The sequence below is a fragment of the Anguilla anguilla genome, chromosome 17 (genome assembly GCF_013347855.1).
Source record: "Anguilla anguilla isolate fAngAng1 chromosome 17, fAngAng1.pri, whole genome shotgun sequence".
Lineage (NCBI taxonomy): Eukaryota > Metazoa > Chordata > Actinopteri > Anguilliformes > Anguillidae > Anguilla > Anguilla anguilla.
Genome location: NC_049217.1, coordinates 29,974,354 through 29,996,105, shown reverse-complemented (window position 1 = coordinate 29,996,105; position 21,752 = coordinate 29,974,354). Strand labels below are relative to the sequence as shown.

The window sequence follows — 21,752 nt, the reverse complement described above, 5'->3', positions numbered from 1 at the left end:
CCCCCCCCCCCCAAAAAAAAGATACCTAAAGCAACCACCCCTGCAAAAGCTAGACCCACCTCCACCCACAAAATACCTCCCTCTCCCACACCCACCCCCCCGAAAAAACCCTTGGGTACCTCCAGCCCCGGGTCCTCCACTGGCAGGCCTTCAGCAATACCCACCCCCAGCAGAGGGGGCGCCAGGTTGGGGGTGAGTACGGAGTGATGCCGGCCTGCCACCCCCCCTACTCCGGAAGGTTCTACACTGTCAGCCAGTGCCTTCCTCACCTGTGCATTTACTAACACCCTAAAGCTTTCCTCCAGGCCTGCCTCTCCCCACGACCCTGTCCCAAATCCCCTCCTGCTCTGTCCCACTGCCTTAAAACCCCTCCTGTCTGTTCCACTCCCTTCTTATATTTCGCCTTCAAAATTGAGTTTGCCGACAATCTTTGTTGCCTTTACTTAACTGACTACTGAGCAGCAGCAAGTTCTTTGTGATAAAAGGTTTTAGATCACTCTGGCCATTGTAGTTTGGCATTTAGAAGAAGCTGTTAGACGCAACAGCTGTGTGGGAAACACATTACATTCGCTCAGCCTTTTGCCTGTACGTAGGGTAGTGAGCTGAAGTGGTCGTTCATATAAACTCATCATGAGCCTAAGCTGTCGGATGCAATATAACACCATCACCATCATAAAATAACCTCTAAATGTGTTAAAGGCTGTCATGCATGAATGCTTTGAAAACTAATATTTTCTAATATTTTTCTACTCTCGGTAAATCTGTCGGTAAAATGGGTAAAACCAGCTTCGGTAACCCATGTCCCCGTGTGAACCAAGCTGAAAAGAGTCTGCTATACTTAGGCTTCGCCAAACTGGACGCAGTCCTCGTTTATATAAAGCGTCGCATGTTTATGGACACACATACATGTTACTGCGCTACTTACCAACTGGAACCGGCTGTAAATCAGCAAGCCAGGTGTCAGGCGCTACTGGGGAGGTGTTGACATGACAGACAAGCACTGACTCCTCCCCCCCTCTCCCCCATTATTTTCAGGCTGGAGAAGGAAAAACTAGCGCCTCCAAGACACCAGGAGGCGCTAAACCGCAGCCTAAAGCCCCCGGAAAGGCACCCCCTCCTGGTGGTCAGACAGGTACAAGCCGCTCCCCCCCCCAATCCCCCCCCCCCCCCCCCCACGCAAAATTCAGCACTGTGCGAAATTAGCGTAGTAACCTTGTGCATGCGTCTGACCTTTTCTGGTTTCCATGGTTTCATTTCCCATGTTGCCGTTCAGCTGCTTCCAGACCAGAGCACAGGAAGCCAGGCGTGGGGAAAGCTGACAAAGGTGAGCAGCCTCTGTCTCGAACACACACATCGCTATTTTTATACCAAACTCCATCTCAACTTTTTACTATAAATCTACCACCTTTTTCAAAGTGACAGAGGACTGTCGTAAATGCAGTGTTCCCCAAGGGTTTGCGGTGGGGCAGGGGTGTCAGGGGTGAGGGGGTCATAGGTCAGATGTGTCCCAACTCCAAGTCAATTGAGTCCGAGTATTAGCAGTAGTAGTAGGAGTAGTAGTAGTAGTGGTAGTAGTAGCAGTAATAGTAATAGCAGTAGTGGTAGTAGTAGTAGTACTAGTAGCACTAGTATTAGTAGTAGTAGTAGCAGCACTAGCGGAGTAGTAGTAATAGTAGCAGTAGTAGTAGTAGCACTAGTATTAGTAGTAGTAGTAGCAGTAGCAGTAGTAGTAGTAGTAGTAGTAGTAGCAGCAGTAATAGTAATAGCAGTAGTAGTAGTAGCAGTAGTACTAGTAGCACTAGTGTTAGTAGTAGTAGTAGCAGCACTAGCGGTAGTAGTAGTAATAGTAGCACTAGTAGTAGTAGCAGTAGTAGTAGTAGTAGTAGTAGCAGTAATAGTAATAGCAGTAGTAGAGTAGTAGTAGCAGCAGTAGCACTAGCGGTAGTAGTAGTAGTAAGAGCACTAGCGGTAGTAGCAGTAGCAGCAGTAGCACTAGCAGTAGTAGTAGTAGCAACACAGCCCTTACTGATGTATTGCTATAGGTCATAACTGACTGCTCTGGGTTTGTGTTTGTGGTCGTTCGCTCCTCACCCTGCTCTGTGCCCGTCCCGTTTGGGGCAGAGCTGCCCAAGACGCCGGACCGCAGCGGGTACAGCAGCCCCAGCACGCCCAAGTCCCCCGCCAGCCGCGCCAGCGCCCCGGGCCAGCCCGCCGCCAAGGAGGTGAAGAAGGTGGCGGTGGTGCGCACCCCGCCCAAATCCCCGGGCTCCCTGAAGAACCGCGCGCCCGCCCCCCTCGTCCCCATGCCGGACCTGAAGAACGTCCGGTCCAAGATCGGCTCCACCGAAAACATGAAGCACCAGCCGGGAGGGGGCCGGGTAAGAGAGGCCCTACTGCTGTCCCACTGCGACCTCAACCCCCCCCGTCCCACCGCGACCTCACCCCCCCCTCCCTTAGCCGGTCCAGTTCGCTGGCGGCGCTCCTGGTACACCCCCCCCCACCCATCACACCACACCCCCCCATTTCAGTTGAAATTTAAAATTTGTTTTTTTTTTATGTTCTGAAAGCTAAAAAGATCTTATAATGTCCAGTAAAAGGGGGTTTGGTATCGGTCATTTGAAGACCATGTTTCTTGCGTAAGTTAAATGGAATTTTCATTTTAACCAATCAGTGGCACCACTGTTAGTGGACCACCAGGCAAAAGTAAGGCTGAAGCAAACAGCCAAACAGAAGGGACACACTTTGTCAGACCTTCAGCACTTCTGTACAGAAGTGACATTTTATTATATTCCTGTTTATAAACATGAAAACAAACTGAAAGACGAAAATGTACATCTTTATCTTGTGGCTTCTTGAACACTAAATGCAAGAAACAACTGCTCATGGCCTTTGAGTTGGTGTATCACCATGACACTGGAAGATAGTGGAAGATAATACATGATAATGGAAACAGGAGGCTCGTCCTAATGCTTCTTACCTTTGGACTGGGCTACAGCAATGGAAAGTGAAGCAGTAGACACGTATGAGATTAACTTTCTGCTGCCACAACAGCTGTAAAAGACCCCAGCGTTATTGCACTGAGCCCTGAGATCTTAGATACTTCCGAGGCAGATTGTAATTCATGCATTTCTCCTTGTACAGATGGCCGGGTGACGTTTAGCATTATGCTCCGCAGAAAGACTATTGATTTAAAAAGGGAAGATAATCATAGCGTCGCTCCACAAGCAGATAAAAATCTGGGGAAAGATCGAGCCGTCGACAGAGTGCGCTGACTACAGTATCTCCACTTAAATACGTTCCCTCGCCTTTATTTTCCAGCAATTTTTCACATTTTATGAAAATCTGAAAAATTGGTTTAAAATGCCAAGTGTGGAGACGGCAGGTTAGAAATCATGCTCCCAGATATGGGCGGAGCCTACATGTGCAGCAGCTGACTGATGTGCACGAATGGGAATGTTTTACTGCAGCGAGCAATGCCTTGTGATTGGTTCAGACAATTCATTGACTGGCAGCTCACTGACGACCCCCCCCCCCCCCCAAAAAAAATAAAAAAATTAGCTGTTTCTCATGGGAAAAAAGAAAAAAGCGAAGCCTAGCACATGAGGCTTCGAAAAGCATGGCCCCTGTTCCACAGCGCCTCCTCTTGGCGGCCTGCAGGAAAGCGCTCTCACCTCCTGCCTTTTCCTCTTTCAGGTGCAAATACTTGATAAGAAGATGGACTTCAGTAGTGTTCAGTCTAAGTGTGGCTCCAAATCTAATCTCAAGCACACCCCGGGGGGAGGAAACGTGAGTAACGCGGGGAGGAACAGCTCTGTGCGCTCGTGAGTCTTTAGTGGTAACACGGGGAGGAACAGCTCTGTGTGCTCGTGAGTCTTTAGTGGTAACACGGGGAGGAACAGCTCTGTGTGCTCGTGAGTCTTTAGCGGTAATGCGGGGAGGAACAGCTCTGTGCTCGTGAGTCTTTAGCGGTAACGCAGGGAGGAACAGCTCTGTGTGCTCGTGAGTCTTTAGCGGTAATGCAGGGAGGAACAGCTCTGTGTGCTCGTGAGTCTTTAGCGGTAATGCAGAGAGGAACAGCTCTGTGCGCTCGTGAGTCTTTAGCGGTAATGCAGGGAGGAACAGCTCTTTGTGCGCTCGTGAGTCTTTAGCGGTAATGCAGAGAGGAACAGCTCTGTGCGCTCGTGACTCTTTAGCGGTAACGCGGGGAGGAACAGCTCTGTGTGCTCGTGAGTCTTTAGCGGTAACGCAGGGAGGAACAGCTCTGTGTGCTCGTGAGTCTTTAGCGGTAATGCAGAGAGGAACAGCTCTGTGTGCTCGTGAGTCTTTAGCGGTAATGCAGAGAGGAACAGCTCTGTGTGCTCGTGAGTCTTTAGTGGTAACGCAGGGAGGAACAGCTCTGTGTGCTCGTGAGTCTTTAGCGGTAACGCAGGGAGGAACAGCTCTGTGTGCTTGTGAGTCTTCAGCGGTAATGCAGGGAGGAACAGCTCTGTGCGCTCGTGAGTCTTTAGCGGTAATGCAGGGAGGAACAGCTCTGTGCGCTCGTGAGTCTTTAGCGGTAACGCAGGGAGGAACAGCTCTGTGCGCTCGTGAGTCTTTAGCGGTAATGCAGGGAGGAACAGCTCTTTGTGCGCTCGTGAGTCTTTAGCGGTAACGCAGGGAGGAACAGCTCTGTGCGCTCGTGAGTCTTTAGCGGTAACGCAGGGAGGAACAGCTCTGTGTGAGCATGTGAGACTTCAGCGGTAAGATCAGCCATGTCGAAAGGCAGTGCTTGTCTCGTTCGTACATTATCAGGTTATTTAGTTGCCTGATGACTTTACACAGGTCCTTTGTGACTTACACAGGTCCTACAGCAACCCCCAGACTTTTAGGAAAATGTCATTAAATTAAAATGAATTTACATAAAAAAACAAAAAAAGCAAAACTTTTTTTCTTAAGATCTTATGCTGCGATCCATGATGTCTCAATCTAGCATCAGTGGGATGATGCACTGATTGGCTGACCATGCTGGCTGATGGCAGTAGCCACGCCCACCCCGTAGTGACAGTCACCCCTGCGGCAGTTAGCCCCGCCCATCCCGTGGTGGCAGTCAGCTCTGCGGCAGTTAGCCCCGCCCATCCCGTGGTGGCAGTCAGCTCTGCGGCAGTTAGCCCCGCCCATCCCGTGGTGGCAGTCAGCTCTGTGGCAGTTAGCCCCGCCCACCCCGTAGTGGCAGTCAGCTCTGTGGCAGTTAGCCCCGCCCATCCCGTGGTGGCAGTCAGCTCTGCGGCAGTTAGCCCCGCCCATCCCGTAGTGGCAGTCAGCTCTGCGGCAGTTAGCCCCGCCCATCCCGTAGTGGCAGTCAGCTCCGTGGCAGTTAGCATTAGCGTGCGGCCTCGCCCTGCCGTAAACGGTCCTCACTGCAGCTCCGAGCTCCTGGTAGGATAACGGTCTCTCTCTGGACTCTCCCCTGCCTCTTACAGGTGCAAATTGTCGACAAGAAGCTCGACTTCTCTAGCGTTCAGGCTAAGTGCGGCTCCAAAGACAATCTCAAGCACAACCCCGGCGGCGGTAAAGTGAGTAACGACAGGATGAACTCATCATACATGAGTCATGACGTATGATGTCATAATAGGACCCAGCCCTGTGTGGTGTATGATGTCATAATCAGACCCAGCTCTGAATGGTGTATGATATCATAATCAGACCCAGCCCTGCATGATGTATGATGACATAATCAGACCCAGCCCTGTATGGTGTATGATGTCATAATCAGACCCATCTCTGGCCAAAACTTTAAGGATACAAGTGTCTCTGTCTTGCTCCTTACCAGTTCTGCTGGCTTCTCTAAAATTCTAATTTTCTTTTGGGGGGGGGGGGGGGTGTTGACAAAATTATTAAATGTCAAAAGAAAGAAATATTTCCCAAAATTTCGTGGTATATTTACTGAAGATTATTCAGTGGCTTTGCATTTCTTCACTTACATTTGCTCTCACAATGAGAGGCTTTAGCAGTATTGTTGCGCATTAATTACTTTCAGAGTGGACAGCTACATCACTAAACAGAAAATGCCAGACTTTTTGTATAATTCAAACCTTTTCATCAACATGTGAAATTATTAAAGATTCAATCTGATTGATTGATGAACTTTCTTACACATACACACTCTGTAACGCAATTTATATTATTACACTACGTACATTATTTATAAAACAGCACAATTCTAATATTGAAAATAAATATGCAGAGAGAGGCTATGCATGTAATGCTACAGCATATTTAATGGGCTTAAGTGGAACCGTGCCCCAATGTACCTAATGCATCTGACCACACCAAACATTTATCTACAGGGCGTGCTCCGGTAAGTCCAGCCAAACCCGTGTTTAATTTTCTAACCGCCAGTCGTGTTCTCACAGGGCTTGTATTATAAAGCTCAAATAAAATACACTGAAGGATAATAGTGAAATGAGGTGTCGATGGTTTACCACCTTCAGGTCCTTTTTAATGCCTGTGTTGCTACAGTAACCAGCTGTAGTTTCATCAGTCAGATGTTTCTGTGGCTGGACATTTGGAATTTATGATACTTTATTCCATTTTTGTTCCTAAAAAAAACAACACTTCTTGGGTTTTTTTTTCTCATAAATGTTTTCTCTCAACTCGCTCTCTCGTTCCAAGCGCACGGACCGGACCCTCTGCAGGGTAACTGAGCGATCAAACAAACTTCTGTCAGGAATTTAAAAGAAACTGTTAAATTTAAACTTTGTTAGATCACCAATCCGTGATGTTGCACCACAGGCAATGTTTAAATATTTAAATCGTTTTCAGAGAAAAAAAAAACGACCATCTGGGATTAGAAATTACAGAGCAGCTGAGTGCACCTCAGAAACACCATATTCAACATCACGCTACAGAAAATACAAGAAAAAGATCATCTTTATCCTTACAGTTTTGGCCACGTCTGTCAGTTTGATCCTTCGATCCCGTCTAGCGATATAAAGCATTCAAAGACAACCTGCCTATTCAGCAAAATAAACATATAAATTCTTTGCGCTGCTGCAGACCAATTCCACCCTGGTTATGGACAGGCGGATTAATCAAATCCAGAGCGTGCTCTCGTGCAGCTTCGGATAGTCTTGCCTTCCCTCGTGCAGTCAGATGGAAGGAGAGGGGACCCACGGTGCCTCTGGGCCGACTGTACTGACCCTCTAACGGTATCGCTCGAATGGTCGAGTCACACAGAACAGGCTTTACAACCGGAGGTCACGGTCGACGGCTTCAACTTTAACTTCCGTCTCCCCAGGCAGACCCAACTCACAGCACCGCTGGACTAAACCCAAGACTGCCGCCAATCACAATGGTTTTTAGCTGAGCGTGATTTGACCGAGGGGGGGGGGGGGGGGGTCGATGCAGTGCATGCAATCTCTCCGTAACCCTGGTTACTCGAGCTGACGGTTAATAAAGAGCGCTCACGGTACTAAAGCCCAGAAGCTGCAGATTAACTTAGTCCTACATTTTAAAACGTGCAGCAGGTCCTCTTTAATCTGGAGTGCACCAGGCCCTCCCCCAGGGGATGTGGTGTTCAGTCATTAGGCCACATTCATTCATGCATAAGGTCTGAAGCTGGGAGGGTCAACTGGCATGAGGGAGACCCAATAAACGCAGAAAACAAGCACAAACCGCTCATCACAGGGGTGGCAGCCTATAGGCACCTATAGAAAATTATACCCCTGGGGCAACAATGTTTTTTTTGCTTGTAAAAGGTACTTATTAGTACCCTACTAAAACATTATTTTACTTTCAGGGTACTTTTGGGAAATTTGTCCCCCAGGGAACACAAGTTCCCAAACCGTACCTTTGTTTCTGAGAGTGTAGCATGCTGGCTGCTTTGAATGCTTTAAAGAGGGAAAACCTCTGTACCAAATGCCAGGGTCCAGGGAGCAGGCAGGGCAGGGAAGTGACTGCTGTCCTAAACAAGGGTTCTGACTTTCTGGGGGCCTTGATTCTCTCGACTGCATGACCACCTATCCTCACAGTGAACAGGGGATCCCTACAGTCTCTGTCTGTCTCCCCACTGTGAGTGTGTGTGAGTGTGTGAGTTTTTCTGGGTCTTGGTGCATTAATTCCTACCACTGTGACTACATCTGCTCCGTAACACACTCCTTTCACGTGCTTCCAGTTCAAGGTGTGGGTTCCTAAACATTCCGAAACGGTCATTGTTCTCCTCCTAATACTGCATGATGTGGCTGGTGCAAGTCGTTTTTAGTAGAGTAGATCCTCGTCTCATTGTGAGTGTTGTGCATCACACAAAGACGTCAGCAGACTTCTCCTGACCGGTGGCTGCAGTTTATGGTAGACTGGCCAGGCTTAAGCCAGGCTACGGATGGGAGGTGTATCACAACGATAACTGTTGAATGCACCACCGTGTTGTCTACTGCCTTTCTTTTCCTCTTTTTCTTCTGTAATCATACCTGATGTGGTCAGTGTACAACCACACTTCAGAGATCGTGTGAAATGCTTCCGGAAAAATATTGCCACCGCTATCTGTCGGGTGACAATAAGACAGCCAATCAGCAGCAAGGCCTCACAGCTCCATGTGATTTACAAAAATTCATCACGTGATCACATGAAAACTGTTGGACCTTGGTGCTGATTGGCTGTCTCATCAATATCACAACCTGGCTCGTCCGAAGACACCTGTACCCGAGTGCTAATAGCTGCAGAAAAAGCTAACTCAGATCATTTTCCTTGCAAACACGGATCAATTTCAGATTTAAATCCATATCTTATCTAAGGTGAATAGCAAATAAACCAGTGCCATATATATTACCAAGTGCTTCATGTCCTCTTTAATGCTATGTTCAATTAAATTCCTGAGCTGCTGGGCGGCTCATCCCGTAAAGGCACTGTTGCCTGCGTTGACTGTGGCTGAGAACCCTGCAGGGCGACTCGTAATTGGTGGTAATGCGGTTTAGGGTCAGGGAGGTTCAGGCCGTCTGGGATCCCAGCCTCATGGCTCTCTAGCGACCCCTGCCAGTCGACCGGGTGCCCGCGGTCTGCTCGCTAAACCGGCGCACAAAGTGTTTTCTCTTCTATGACTCGTGTCTGTTGCAGGCATGCATTATGGGATGCGATGTGCTCCAGTGGAGGGCACCAGCTTGTCCACACTCATCTGCGTCTGCGCCAGATATGACTGGGCATTCCAAAATTGGTGGCACTATGTTGTGGAAAAAAATCATAAAGCATAAAGAATTGCTCTCCATGGTTATGTGCGCTTGATTGCTGTGTGGAGAAGCTATGTCCACACGGGTCTTTTAAAAAAATTTTTAAATAGAGTCTCATTGTCTGTTCCACAAAGCTCGCAAGATTTTGTTGTTGAAGATCTCAAAGCATGCAGGTGGTTTAGAATTGATGAAGGGTTCATTTCACCACAGTTACTGCTGCATGAATACACCAACATACATGTTTTGTGGTTTGATACGTTTTGACCTTCTCATGTGTTGTAGCAAATGAATAGCCCTTAACCTATTCATTAACAAAGTTTTTTTAATGACTAGTTTGTCTTGTATTTGAAATTGCATTATGTGAATGTGTACTTTGTTGTTGCCAATATTCTTATATAACTCTGATTTGAGCATTTCATTTTTTAAATGTCACTTCATCTTTTACCTTCATTAATTTCACTGGAAGCTGAACACCTTGTTTCTTGTCACTTAAAAGCAGGAAGGAGAGCTGTCTTCTTCCAAAGACAAATTCCAGAAGGAAAAATAACTTTAAAATAAACACCCTGAATGATGAAATTCAGAGATGGCTGGGGTGTTGGAGAGGGAGAGCCAAGACACATAACGTGACCGGGAACATTTAAAAATGACCGCTGACATTTATTATTATTATCAATTCATGTTGCCTGTCCAAGGTGTAATCCTGCCTCTGGCGCCCAATGCCTGCTGGGATAGGCTCCAGCACCCCCCCGCGACCCTGCTCAGCACAAGCGGGTATAGATAATGGATGGATGGATGGATCAATTCATGTAAATTTTTTTAATCCTAATAAAATGACACAGAACCGGTAACTACGCTTGTATTGCATTATAGGCTTTAATCCTGTACCTGCTGGCCACAGTGAGGGTTTTTTTCCATTCCAGGAGTCATTTCTCATGGTTGTTTTGAGAGACACTGAACCCGGTCCTTGTCCCCTCTCTACCTAGAGTAACCTGCAACCCAAAGTTAAACAGGGAAACACAAGAAGCAAGTGCCAGCGCCCTCGCATGTGTCTTGCCTGTTGATTCCGTTAAAACGGGTTTTCCGCCACACGTACGCAGCCGGGCACTTTCAGTAACCGCCGTCTGTTCCCGCCCAGGTCCAGATCGTTCACAAGAAGATCGACCTGAGCAACGTGCAGTCCAAATGCGGCTCCAAGGCCAACATTCACCACAAGCCAGGTGAGAGCGAACCTCCACGCCTGCAACACCTTTTTTAGCCTCGCTGGTTTTTATACTGCAGTTGCATACTTCCATGATCGTTCTTTGTTCTGGAGAGCTGATGATGGATTACACTGTGACATTGGGGTATAACTAAAGAAAGGAGCTCACACCCATGTGCACATGTACACATGCATACACACACACACACACACACACACACACACACACACATGCGCGCATGCACACATACGTGCACGCACACACACACACAGGTCCGCATGCACACACACGCACACACATGCACAAATGAATACATGCACGCACACACACGTACTACACACACACACACACACAGGTGTGCAGGCACATGCACACTCACATACGCACACAAGCACGCACACACACGTGCACATCCACACACCCACGCATGCACACATGAAGGTTGTGACACAGGGCTTGATAATGGGTAGCCCATTTTCCAGAGGGAATCAAAAACCAGAAAAACCACAAGTGAGTCAATATGGGAAATCTGGAAAAATACTCTCTGGCTGCTTAAAAGCCAATTAAGCCTGTGAGTGTGTGTGCATGAATGTGCGTGTGTGTGTGCGTGTGTGTGCGTGCATTTGTGTGTGCAATGTATAGACTGGTATCCCAATGAGAGTTAATCATTTACATACTTAATTGCATATACACTATAATGATTATACATGGTTGATTAAGCTAAAGACACATTTCATATGTATAGCAGCTTATGTAAATAACTGATATATGAGGTTTGACTTTTTTGTCACGCAGGTCTCACTGAATTAATTCAGTTTAATTGGATATTCTATCTTCAGCCAATATCATATTTCATCCAATAGCCTTTGTTCTTCTTAATCTCGTAATATAATTTGTCAGCATCGATTGCTTTAATTTACTGGTCCTTTATTTCCATGTTGTGTTGTTTTTCTTAAAATATTTTATAATATTGTGCGTGTATTTTGCTGTGTTTAGTGCATGCATTTAGTCGTACAAATTTGCAAATTTAAATAAGCTGTTGGTCAAATTTAGTAGGAACGGTTGGTAGCCTACAATGGTAAATTCTCAGTGTCTGGTGTCAGTTAATTTAGGTGGAATCAGTGTTCCTTGGTAACTTACAATCAGCTTGATTTTGACAAATTCAAGATCATGAAAGTTTACCATTTTGAGTGCTTCACTGTGTATCACTTTACACCATTTGCATTCGGTTCTAGTGTACCAAACATGATACCTGCACAGTTCTTTAATGAGTGTATAAAAATCCTTATTAATTGATAGGTTATTTTGTGATAAGGTCCTCGAAAACGATTAAGATATTATGTGCGTGATTCTTGACGAATCTTAGAATTTTGCATCGCAGGACAGCAGAAGCCCTGCGCACAGGATTTAATAAAGCTCGTTTCGCCTCTGGTCCTTGCTTCTCACCAGGTGGGGGCAACATTGAGATCAAGACGGAGAAGCTGGATTTCAAAGTGCAGTCTAAGATCGGTTCCCTTGGCAACATCGGGCACGTTCCCGGGGGCGGTGCGAGGAAGGTAAGTTCAGCGAAAAGCAGGACGCCAGCACTACGCCGCGCGCAGGATGCCACACCGTTTTTGGCTGGACCGCAACAGCGGGGCCAGCCCCACAAACGCAAATGTCTGTGACTGAGTGAGTGATGAAGTTACACCATTGGTCGGCCGGATCACGTGCGTTAGGTCCAGCCGTGTACTAGGTTTTGTCCCGGTCTTGTTTATTCAGAAAGATTCTTTTTTAAAAGAACATTTTTTTTTAGCAATGTTCACTGCTTTAGGTATAAATCTGTGGCTTGGACTCAGTCGCTTCTCAGTCACTCAGTCGCGTACTTAAAAAAAAGAACACACAAATACTTTCATTTGTTTCTTCTTTTCTTCACAAACACAGTTTGGCGAGTTCAAGGACCACCATAATTAATATGCCGCAGAAAATCCTGTTTACGTTATTTGTTTGTCAGAAATAAGGATAAACGTTAATTCTGTCCAGTCCTATGTCTGACAATTCAGGTTTGAAATAAATCAACATTTGTCCTTAACCATGACTAAATTAAGGACAAGAATAATTTTTCTTCCCAAGTTCAGCAGTCACTAAAAGGTGTAAAACTGAGTTTGTGAAGAAAAAGTAATGCTCGTATTTACTTTTGATTCACAGAACAAGAGTTGATTGAATGCAGATCTCTGCATTTGGTCCTAGGTTGAAAATCAGAAAATATTCCAGATGATGAGTTTTAGATAATATGCTCTGTAATGCAATCTTTTGGCTTTCCTTCTGCCAAAACTCTCTGAACCTGGCTTCGTGGAACCTGCTCTTGCTTGGTGACCTTCACAATCACACTGCTGCAGCTGAAGATTTACGCAAATGTAGCTTTACCAGCGAAACACAAGAGGCAGTTATATAAATACAGTTAATAGCACAAGAAACTCCACAAGATACATTATAAACATTGAACAGTCTCTGTACTTTTTATCATTAGGTTAATTTACCATTTACCCATTACTGTATGTGTACATTTCAAACTGTTCAGTTCAGACAGTTCAATCTGGCTTCATTTTTATCATAACAAACTGAACTTCCTCTTTATATCTGGGCTCAGAACAGGTTGTGGAAACAGAGCGGGAACTGTGACCGCCAACTGTGGCCGCACACAGCAGGGGAGCAGGCCCTCAGTGCTAAAGTTTTAGGCGTGCCCCTTCAGAACGTGTCAGAAAAGGCGGGAAAGGAACAGCCCTCTTGGGTAGCTGCGATTGGCTGGCGGACTCCCTGCCTTCCTTCTCCTTCTCCTTCTCTTATTGGCTGCCTGCTGCATTTCCTGCTTGTCCTCCACCCCTACCCCTACCCCTACCCCCCCCCCCACATCCATCCTCCATTTTCTTTACCTCTGTTCCTCCACCCATCACTGAGCCACAATGAGGAGTCTTGGGGTCCCCACAAAGGGGGGAGAAAGAGACAGTGGGGTTCACTTTCATTCTGCGCAATTGGTGCATATCGTCACCCTTTTCCGAATTTGCGGCTCCAGTAAAGCCTTTCAGATTCCAGCTTCTGTCCCTTCTGTGTGAGCTTCATCGATTTATCATTCGATTTATCATTCTGTTTGAGCTTCACCGATTTATCATTTTGTTAGAGCTTCATTAATTCATCATTTAGTGTGAGCTTCACGGACATATTATTTTGTGTTCTGGTTAAAGCCATTCCATTTAGTTAGTTTAGTTTCTGTTTGTTTCTGTTAGTTTTTGTTTGTTTATTTTGTTTGTTTAATGACGACGCATGCTTGTTTTTTTTCCGTTCACACCGTGCTGGGTGTTCATCCTCAGAAAGAGAAGGGGAAAGAAGCAGAGGGGGGTGCAACAGACCCCGCCCTAAACGGCAACGGTCTCCGCCCCGCCCCCGCTGAGGGCTCGCCACTGTCACCTCAAACCCCCCCTTTCCAACCACTCATACCCGAAGAGCCCCCCCTCATAAATACCGAGGTCTCCCGTAAGTACCCACAATTCACCTGGCCTCCGCTGCCTCACTCGTACGGCGCCTGCAACGACTAGCCAAGTCCTCGTCACCGTAGTAACGCTACAGGCCTTAATCAACGGTTGTCCTGAACTTTAATTAAATAAAAGGTTTATTGTTTATTCATTACAAACTCCATTCAGCAAACTGAGCAATCACCAAGGCTGGGGCCAAAACTTTGTATAGAAAACAAATTAATTCTTGCGTGCGCGCGCACACACACACACACAAACAGCACATCCCAACTACGTGTGTACATCTGGCAAAATGTAAAAACTCATCTCATTTTAATGATTTTATCTCTGGCACGACTGTCACTTGAGACTGCTGAACGCTTGTTCAATGAAACTGTAATCCACAGCCCACTGACATCTGTGGAGTTTATCCATTCAATATAAAGCAATACAGCTAAATAATATCTTCTGGAGACATTATTCATTATGTTAATTACAGTTAGCACTGGGGGCGTTTGTTGATTTAAGAGCCTTATTAAAAGAATGAATGTACTATTGCATTTGACAATTTAAGGGATGCGTTTTTGATATACTGAAATCTGTGGAATGTTTTTTGGAACACAATACTGCATGTTTATTATAGAGCTGTAGGAGGAATTACTTAATTTTGCACAGGAATCAAGGACGCTTCAATAAACAGAAACTTTGTACTTCATAGGCTACGTAAATTTTAAAATTTACAAAAGCACACAACCAAAAAACATCCAACATACACAGAGGAAAACCTGAAATACCACGACAAAGATTTGAGAATTTAGAAGGTGACCGACACGCCCACATCGGTTTAAAGCTGTCATTGTGCCAATAAACCAGGCTGCAAGTACAAATGTTTTTCACCTGGTTGACCCACCGAGGCAAGAGAGCGAAGACTAAGATTGCAGCAATTTCAAAATGGAGACAAAACGAACGGGTTAAAACATTTGTGTCGTAAAATGATTTAATTTTGATTTAAATGATTCAATTGATCTTAAACATAAATAAATACACCTGAATATGCCTCCTGTAACGCTGCCTGCAAAACGAGTGAGCCGGTCATTATAGTCGTAGCGGTCTTGGCTAACTAATTTTGTTGAGAGCTCAGCTCAGCTCAACACAAATGATTTCCACAGGCGTGAAGACTTAATTAAACCGGGGAACTTAAGCTTGCAGGTCCATCGGGTCCATTTTCCCTTCGGGTTAGTTTGAACCTTCTCGCTAACTCGATCACTTTTCCCCGCCCGCAGATCGAGTCGCATAAGCTCACCTTCCGCGAGCAGGCCAAAGCTCGCACCGACCACGGAGCGGAGATCGTCTGCAAGTCCCCGGACGGCGGCTCGCCCCGCCCCCTCAGCAACGTGTCCTCCTCCGGCAGCATCAACATGACGGATTCGCCGCAGTTGTCCACGCTCGCCGACCAGGTCTCCGCCTCCCTGGCCAAGCAGGGCCTGTGATTTCCTCTTGCCGACAAGATTCTTGCCTCTAGGCAACAACAAAACAGTACAAAAAAATAAATAAAATAATAATTCAAAAAAATTAAAGACAAAACAAAACACACCTCCGTTCTCCCCCCTTAACCTTCCAGATGTAATTGATGGTTTTTCAGGATCAATTTCCGGGTTATAATAGTTAGAACTGGGTTACATTTTTTTAAAATTGCACAGTGCAGTGATTATATGTATCAGCCGTTTTTGTTAATTTTCCTATTTAGGGAGAACATAATTCTTTCCTTCAAAGTTTTTTTGAGTGGCAATGCCTTTGGATGCCAGCCCCTCAACCAAAAATTAGGCTAATTACCCCTCCTAAACACAACAATGGCAAAAAAAATTAAATAAAAATAAATTAAATGTTCATGTAAACTGTCTCAGGGTGCTGGTCATCAAAGAAGGCTGTTTATTTGTTGCAGAATTAGAGGACGTTTCTCAGAGAAACGTCCACGCGTCTGGGATGTAGTTACCCACTGTGTACCCATTATTAAACTCGGCAATGAATTACTCTATTGAATGTGCTAAATTCTCACATCCGAGCACTTGGTAAAGGAGCAACCTATATTCCAACCAATGGGAAAATGTAATCTGAAAAATTCCAAGGGAAATCATGCTAAGGTGCGTTTAAGATAAATCGCCGTTCGCTGCTGCCGAGATTTGCTTTTGAAGGGAAGTAACACTGTGCTACGCTCATCACTGTACATTTTAGCGCCTGACGTAGGCTATTGATGTGTCCAGTTTGTTTCTCAAATTAATTACTAATTTATTATGCAGTATTGACCCAGCCGAAGAACTGGTCTTTGAATGCCGTGCCATGAAAACCTTCTGAATCAGGTCCACACGCCTTTCCCCACAGACCTGGCTACCGTTAGCCCCAGCTGTCCCGTTAATGTGAAATTTGGTGCCAAAACGTGCCAAATTACCCACTGCAGTTTCATTTGAAGGTTTTTTGTTTACGAGGGGTGGAAATGCGCTTTTTTAGAAATCTGCAAAAATGTATTCAAATGCTTCTTAATTTAGTGCTTTAAGCAAAATTGTAAACAAAGTCATTTTCAGTTAGCAACGTAAGAGTTCTCCGGCTCATGGCATAATCTGCCCTGGCTTCAACACAGGTGCATATTAACAGGCTCTCTCATCACTCTGTCATCTAACTGCCAGACAGATGACCTAGAGTAAAAAAAACTCCTGACCCGGACACTTCACGGGCCCTGGCCCAAAGTAAGGAACACAGGAGCACACGTTGTTCGGGACAAAAGACACTGTTATATTGACCAACGTGTGCTCCAGCGGTCCTTACTTTGGGCCAGTCCCTGTGAAGTGTCTGGGTCAGGAGTTTCATCCTTGTTTGACCATCCTGGCTGTTGAGCACCGATCTGGTCCTCTTAGCTGATTTGGGCATCTCTCTTTATCGTAATCAAGGGGGAACTCGGAAAAATGTTTTTTTTTTTTTTTAATTAAACCTCTTCCCACGTAGGAACAGAGAACGTTGTACTTGTGCATGTAAAACAGGTCTTGTAAGCCGATGGTCCCCATCTAAAAATTAGTCTTTCAGAAAGTGGACAGGCTGGCTGTGAAAAAAAAAAAAAACGCAAAGTTGTACTTATTACATCTATGTTTTTCGTCAAGGCTTGCTAATCCGTCCATGACTCACGTCATTTGTTGACACTGACAGCTTGTCAAACTAACTTACGCACATTTTTCAGCCTGACTAAATTTATGTGCATCGGTTTCAAAGGTCAGTTCGTGGACTGACTGGATTTCCAGGGTGGGAATGTCAATACACAGGAACAGCGCATCACATCACACAATTATTTGCCTTCAAAAAAATGTGTTTGTAAATGATTACTGTCATGGGTGAACAGTGAAGGAAACATCCGGGAGATTTAAGTGTGTGACTTTAAGGATCAGCCTGTAGGGAGCGGGTTCAGTAGTTCAGTTGAAAACGTGGCGGTCCTCTCGAGGATGTTGTTGTGCACGGTCCTGAGAATGGTACCCAGTTATAAACCCCGTTTTAACCCAGATGTGGATTTACGGTAGGAAAGGGAGGGACACTTCGCAAACAGCTCTTTCACCATTAGATTAGATTACATTTCTATCGTTCTGAAATGTTCACATGCAATTAAAAAAAAAAAAAAAAAAACATTTCCCTCTAGTGACTTTCCACCAGGACTGTAAAAAGCTTAGAAGTGGGCTTTTAACTTATGGAATGGCTATTTTAAAAAAAGGCTTAATTTTCAACAAAAAAAAATCATGTGGGGAATTTTTGATTGGTGGACTCTGTCATGTGGGAAATTATTGATTGGTGGACTCTGCATGGGAATTAATGAGGGACCTGATGATGTAGAGTTTCATCGGAAATGCAAATTTTAGAATGAGTGAAATAAAGTAGCAGAGGCATAAATGAACAATTTACAAAACAAAATATGCCATGATGTGGTATAGAACGGTCAAAGACGTGTGCGTTTAATATTACTAAGGAAGTTGAATTTCTGAAGTTGTGGGATTTCAAGATGAAAGCAATACTGAGAAGCTCAAACAATCAAGGCCATTTTAATTAGTTATACTCCTTGCCCTGGGTGCAGTGGAAAAAAAATTAAGCCAGAGCAATCGCTTTCTTTCATACATTAAGATACTGAGTAACAGATAAGTTAAGATTTCCTCTAAACAAAGAATTGTGAGATATGCTTAAAATCCTTAAAAAGCTTGTGTTCTCTATCTTTCCCCCCTATAGTATTCTGTGGATGTGAGTGTAACTCTGATATTAAAAGCTGATTTTAATCATGCCTGCTGGCAATCTTTCTCGTTTATTTTTTACAGTTTCAAGAGAATGCTCTTCTGTATATTCCTTTTTTTACAAAGCAATTGGTGTAAACACTTAACCGTTTTCAAATGGCTGACCTGTCTTGAAATGACAAACTATCTACCTTTTCTCCTTTCTGGCGTGAACGTAACGCAAGTGTGTTAAATTGTAACGTTTGAAAAACGAAGTTAGACGTGCATTCCATGGAACACTGGAACCGTTCAGAGACGTGTACGTGTACGTTGAGTAAATGGTGGACTGGTGTGTCATTGCCAAACTTGTGCAGAACAATTTCGCTTTTTTTTTTTTTTTTTTTTTTGGACATGCGATTCAGTAACGTCCGATACTGTCACAGATGCAGAGCGTCTTCTGCTTGATCAGCAGATCTGAACCCTAGTCACGAATGACCTTTGACCTGATCTGGCCAAACGTACTGCGGTGCATTAAACCAGGGGTTGTCAAACCGAAGTCACGGAGGGCTGCAGCGAAGGCAGGCTATTGGGGGGTTCTCCTTTCAATCAGATGCTTTAGCCAATCAACAGCCAAAATTAATCACTGATGCTGAAATTCCAAAAGCCAGACGACACTGCAGCCCTGTAGGACTGGATTCTGACTCCCGTACCCGACTAGCTCACCCGCTGTGCCACCGTACGACTCGCACTGGGTTTCACCCGCTGTGCCAACAGCCCTTCAACATGGGGTTCCGGTCTGACTGAATTCAAGATGAGGATTTAAAAAAAAAAAAAAAAAAAAAAAAATTTAAAAAGGGGAAAAAAAAAAACTGAATTCCCTTTCCAAATGCTTTGTGAGGGCTGCTCCTCCCAATGTGGGGAGAGAGAGAGAACTTTCTGGAAGAAATCCCTGCACTTGTAGCAAACACTAAGCTCACGCTCGAGACATTAGCAGCTTGCATATAACTCGAAGTGTTCACTGCCTCCCACTTGCCCCGTCCTGGTTTATTCTGTGTTCTCTCCTACTTGAGGATATCCAGGGAGGGCGGCAGCTGACAGGAGCCAAAGCGAAAATGGTGGCGGCGAATCCTCCTGACCGACTCGGTGGAGGGAGCCGGCCTTCAGCGGCCCAAATGCTCGGGGCTCGACGACGACGTCGCAGAATAAGCGTGGGAATGGAGACGGAAGCGCTAGCGTTAGCCACGTTCGTTAGCACGTTCTTGGTTCCTTTTTTCCCCACCTAAGTTCTTCACCAACGTCCCGATGTCCAAAGAGGACTTCTGTAGCATTTGCATTCTGGACATTACTGCATCAGACGGGTGTCAATGTAGCTAGAATCGGCAGGGTAGAGGGTTGTTTCATAAAAATAAAAATAAAAAACTATGCTCAAGAACAGGGTAACGGAAGGTTCCAGTCAAAAAAAAAAAAAAAAAAATTAAAAAAAAAAGATTAAAAAAAGGTTGGTATGGTAAGATTGGGCTCAAGCTTTTTTTTCAGCGCTGTACATTTTTGCTTTAAAACTCTCGGAGCGTAGGAAAGGTACCGTAGTTTTGATCTCGTTGACTTTTTCTTGTTCCAGTTTCTTTAGTCGCAGTTTCTCCATTCTAGCTTGGCAGTCGTGATTGTCCATATTGTAACTGTGCGTTTTATTAATGGACCGGTTTACACCAATACTCGTTTGCTGTAAACGTGCATTTGCAAAATAAAGTCGGTATTACGCAGATGTGGCTGTGTCTGGCTCCTCTTTCCACTGGTAAAGGCGCAGCACTGTCACACCCGGGGGACACATGATGCACTGTTAACTTGATCCAAGAGTCGGTGTTTCCATGCAACCATAACCTCGTAGCTGTGAGAGATTCAATCCAATCCTAAAACTTCCCAAGAGAGAAACTGCCCTCAATTTGCATTAGAAAATACGGGCACATCAATACACTTCAATTTACATGACTTATTTTAAAAAAATGCAGATTAAATTTTTTATTTAAATATGAGGTTTGGTTAATATTATAGACAAACTTCATTGTTCAAATGACAGCCCGAGTATTATTATACGAAAGCAGTGAACATAAAAACAGGAGATCAGATTTATTACAATATAATTCATTTTTTTTAATTATGAGAAGCATCAATGTTGCTTTCCTGTAAGACTTGCTGACCACTCAAACATGTTTGCCTCTGCATAAAGAAAAGTTAAATATTTTGTATGCGCATCTTCTCCCTATACAATCAGGACAGCTAAAGCCTGAACATCAATTACAGTTAAGAATCAAACAAGGTATTTACAAAATATACTCTTTTTTTTTTTTTTTTTTGTACAAACTAATACGTGCTAAAGGATGTACCACACTTTTCCCCACTCCCTTTCATCACATTGGATATTATATCGTATGAAAATAACCCCACAAATACAACACCAGCTTCTCCCCGCCAATCAAAACCCTGTACAGTTCGTGGCCTACGCCTAACGGTCCTCCGAGTTATTACACAAGAGGAACGATAATGAGAATGTGGAGGACGGCAAGCCACGCCCACTGAGGGGCAAGCCACACCCACTGTGAGGGACAAGCCACGCCCACTGAGTGCATCAATCCAGATAATTCCCCAGACAGCCAAATCGGAAATCCATTTCTTATCCCCCTCCCCCCCATAGCACAATCCCCCCCTTGGGTGAAAACATATCCAAGTGCTGATGGAAACCCTGAAAATTAAAGGGACTTAAAAAAAAAAAGAAAGAAAGAAAAGAACTTGGTCAACTCTAACCCTGCCCCTGAATTAATCATGTTAAAGTGGGGCTATATTTAATGCAGCTCAGCAGGACATGGGGACTGTGACGTGCTTTCAAATCAATCAGCGTACAAACAGACCCTCCTAACACAGCTGTGTCCAAGGCAAACTGGACACACAGACTGGGAGGGTTGGAAAAAAATTAAAAATAAAATAAAGCAACTTTTTGTCTTCAGGCTGTACTTCGGTTTACAGTGGAGGGATTATACTTCTTAACGCCAAAATTTTTTAATTATTATTCGACAGAAAAAATGAAAAAGTAACCCCAGGGCTCGTTTTTAACATGATTTTTAATGATGCTATTTACAAAACAATTTTGCAATCTGGTTCTGCTGTAACTGGCAAAAATCAAAATGGAGGGGACTACACAGCGACCGGTTTGTCCCTACAAAAACAAACAAACAAAAACAATCAGTGATACAGGATTGAATGAAAATCTCAACTGAGGTGTAAATGCTAGCCATTGACTTACATGTTTATATAATTAGCAAAATCTGGATTGCATAGCAATTAGCCACTGAAGATGGAAATAGTGCTTCAAATAATATTCACAAATCTCGCTCGTCCGTGACATGGACACAACGCCAGGGTGACACGACCAGGCGGACTGTGCGGCTAAGTATTCCTGCAGTCAGGGTGATCACACTGAACAGCAAAAAACAAAACAAAACAAAAACAAAACAAAAAAAAACCCCCAGCGAAGCTGGAGTCTAACACTCCAGAGAAGGAAGATTCCCCTCAGAACTCTAACCTGACGTTTGGGGCGGTGTTCAGCACAAGTGCTAGGCGTGAAAGGCGGGCTTCCTTTTA

General features: G+C 44.8%; 1 protein-coding gene across 1 annotated transcript in view; it reads left to right on the top strand.

Moving 5' to 3' along the window:
* maptb (microtubule-associated protein tau b) overlaps positions 1-19,881 on the top strand; it is a 48,157-nt gene extending 28,276 nt beyond the window's left edge. Inside the window, exons 7-13 of the mRNA XM_035397704.1 lie at positions 22-192; positions 1,036-1,132; positions 1,274-1,324; positions 2,122-2,378; positions 10,333-10,414; positions 11,846-11,952; positions 15,168-19,881. Coding sequence (XP_035253595.1) covers positions 22-192; positions 1,036-1,132; positions 1,274-1,324; positions 2,122-2,378; positions 10,333-10,414; positions 11,846-11,952; positions 15,168-15,374 — 972 coding nt within the window. The 3' untranslated portion in view covers positions 15,375-19,881. The remainder of the gene's footprint in view (positions 1-21; positions 193-1,035; positions 1,133-1,273; positions 1,325-2,121; positions 2,379-10,332; positions 10,415-11,845; positions 11,953-15,167) is intronic.
* The last annotated feature ends 1,871 nt before the right edge of the window (positions 19,882-21,752 follow it).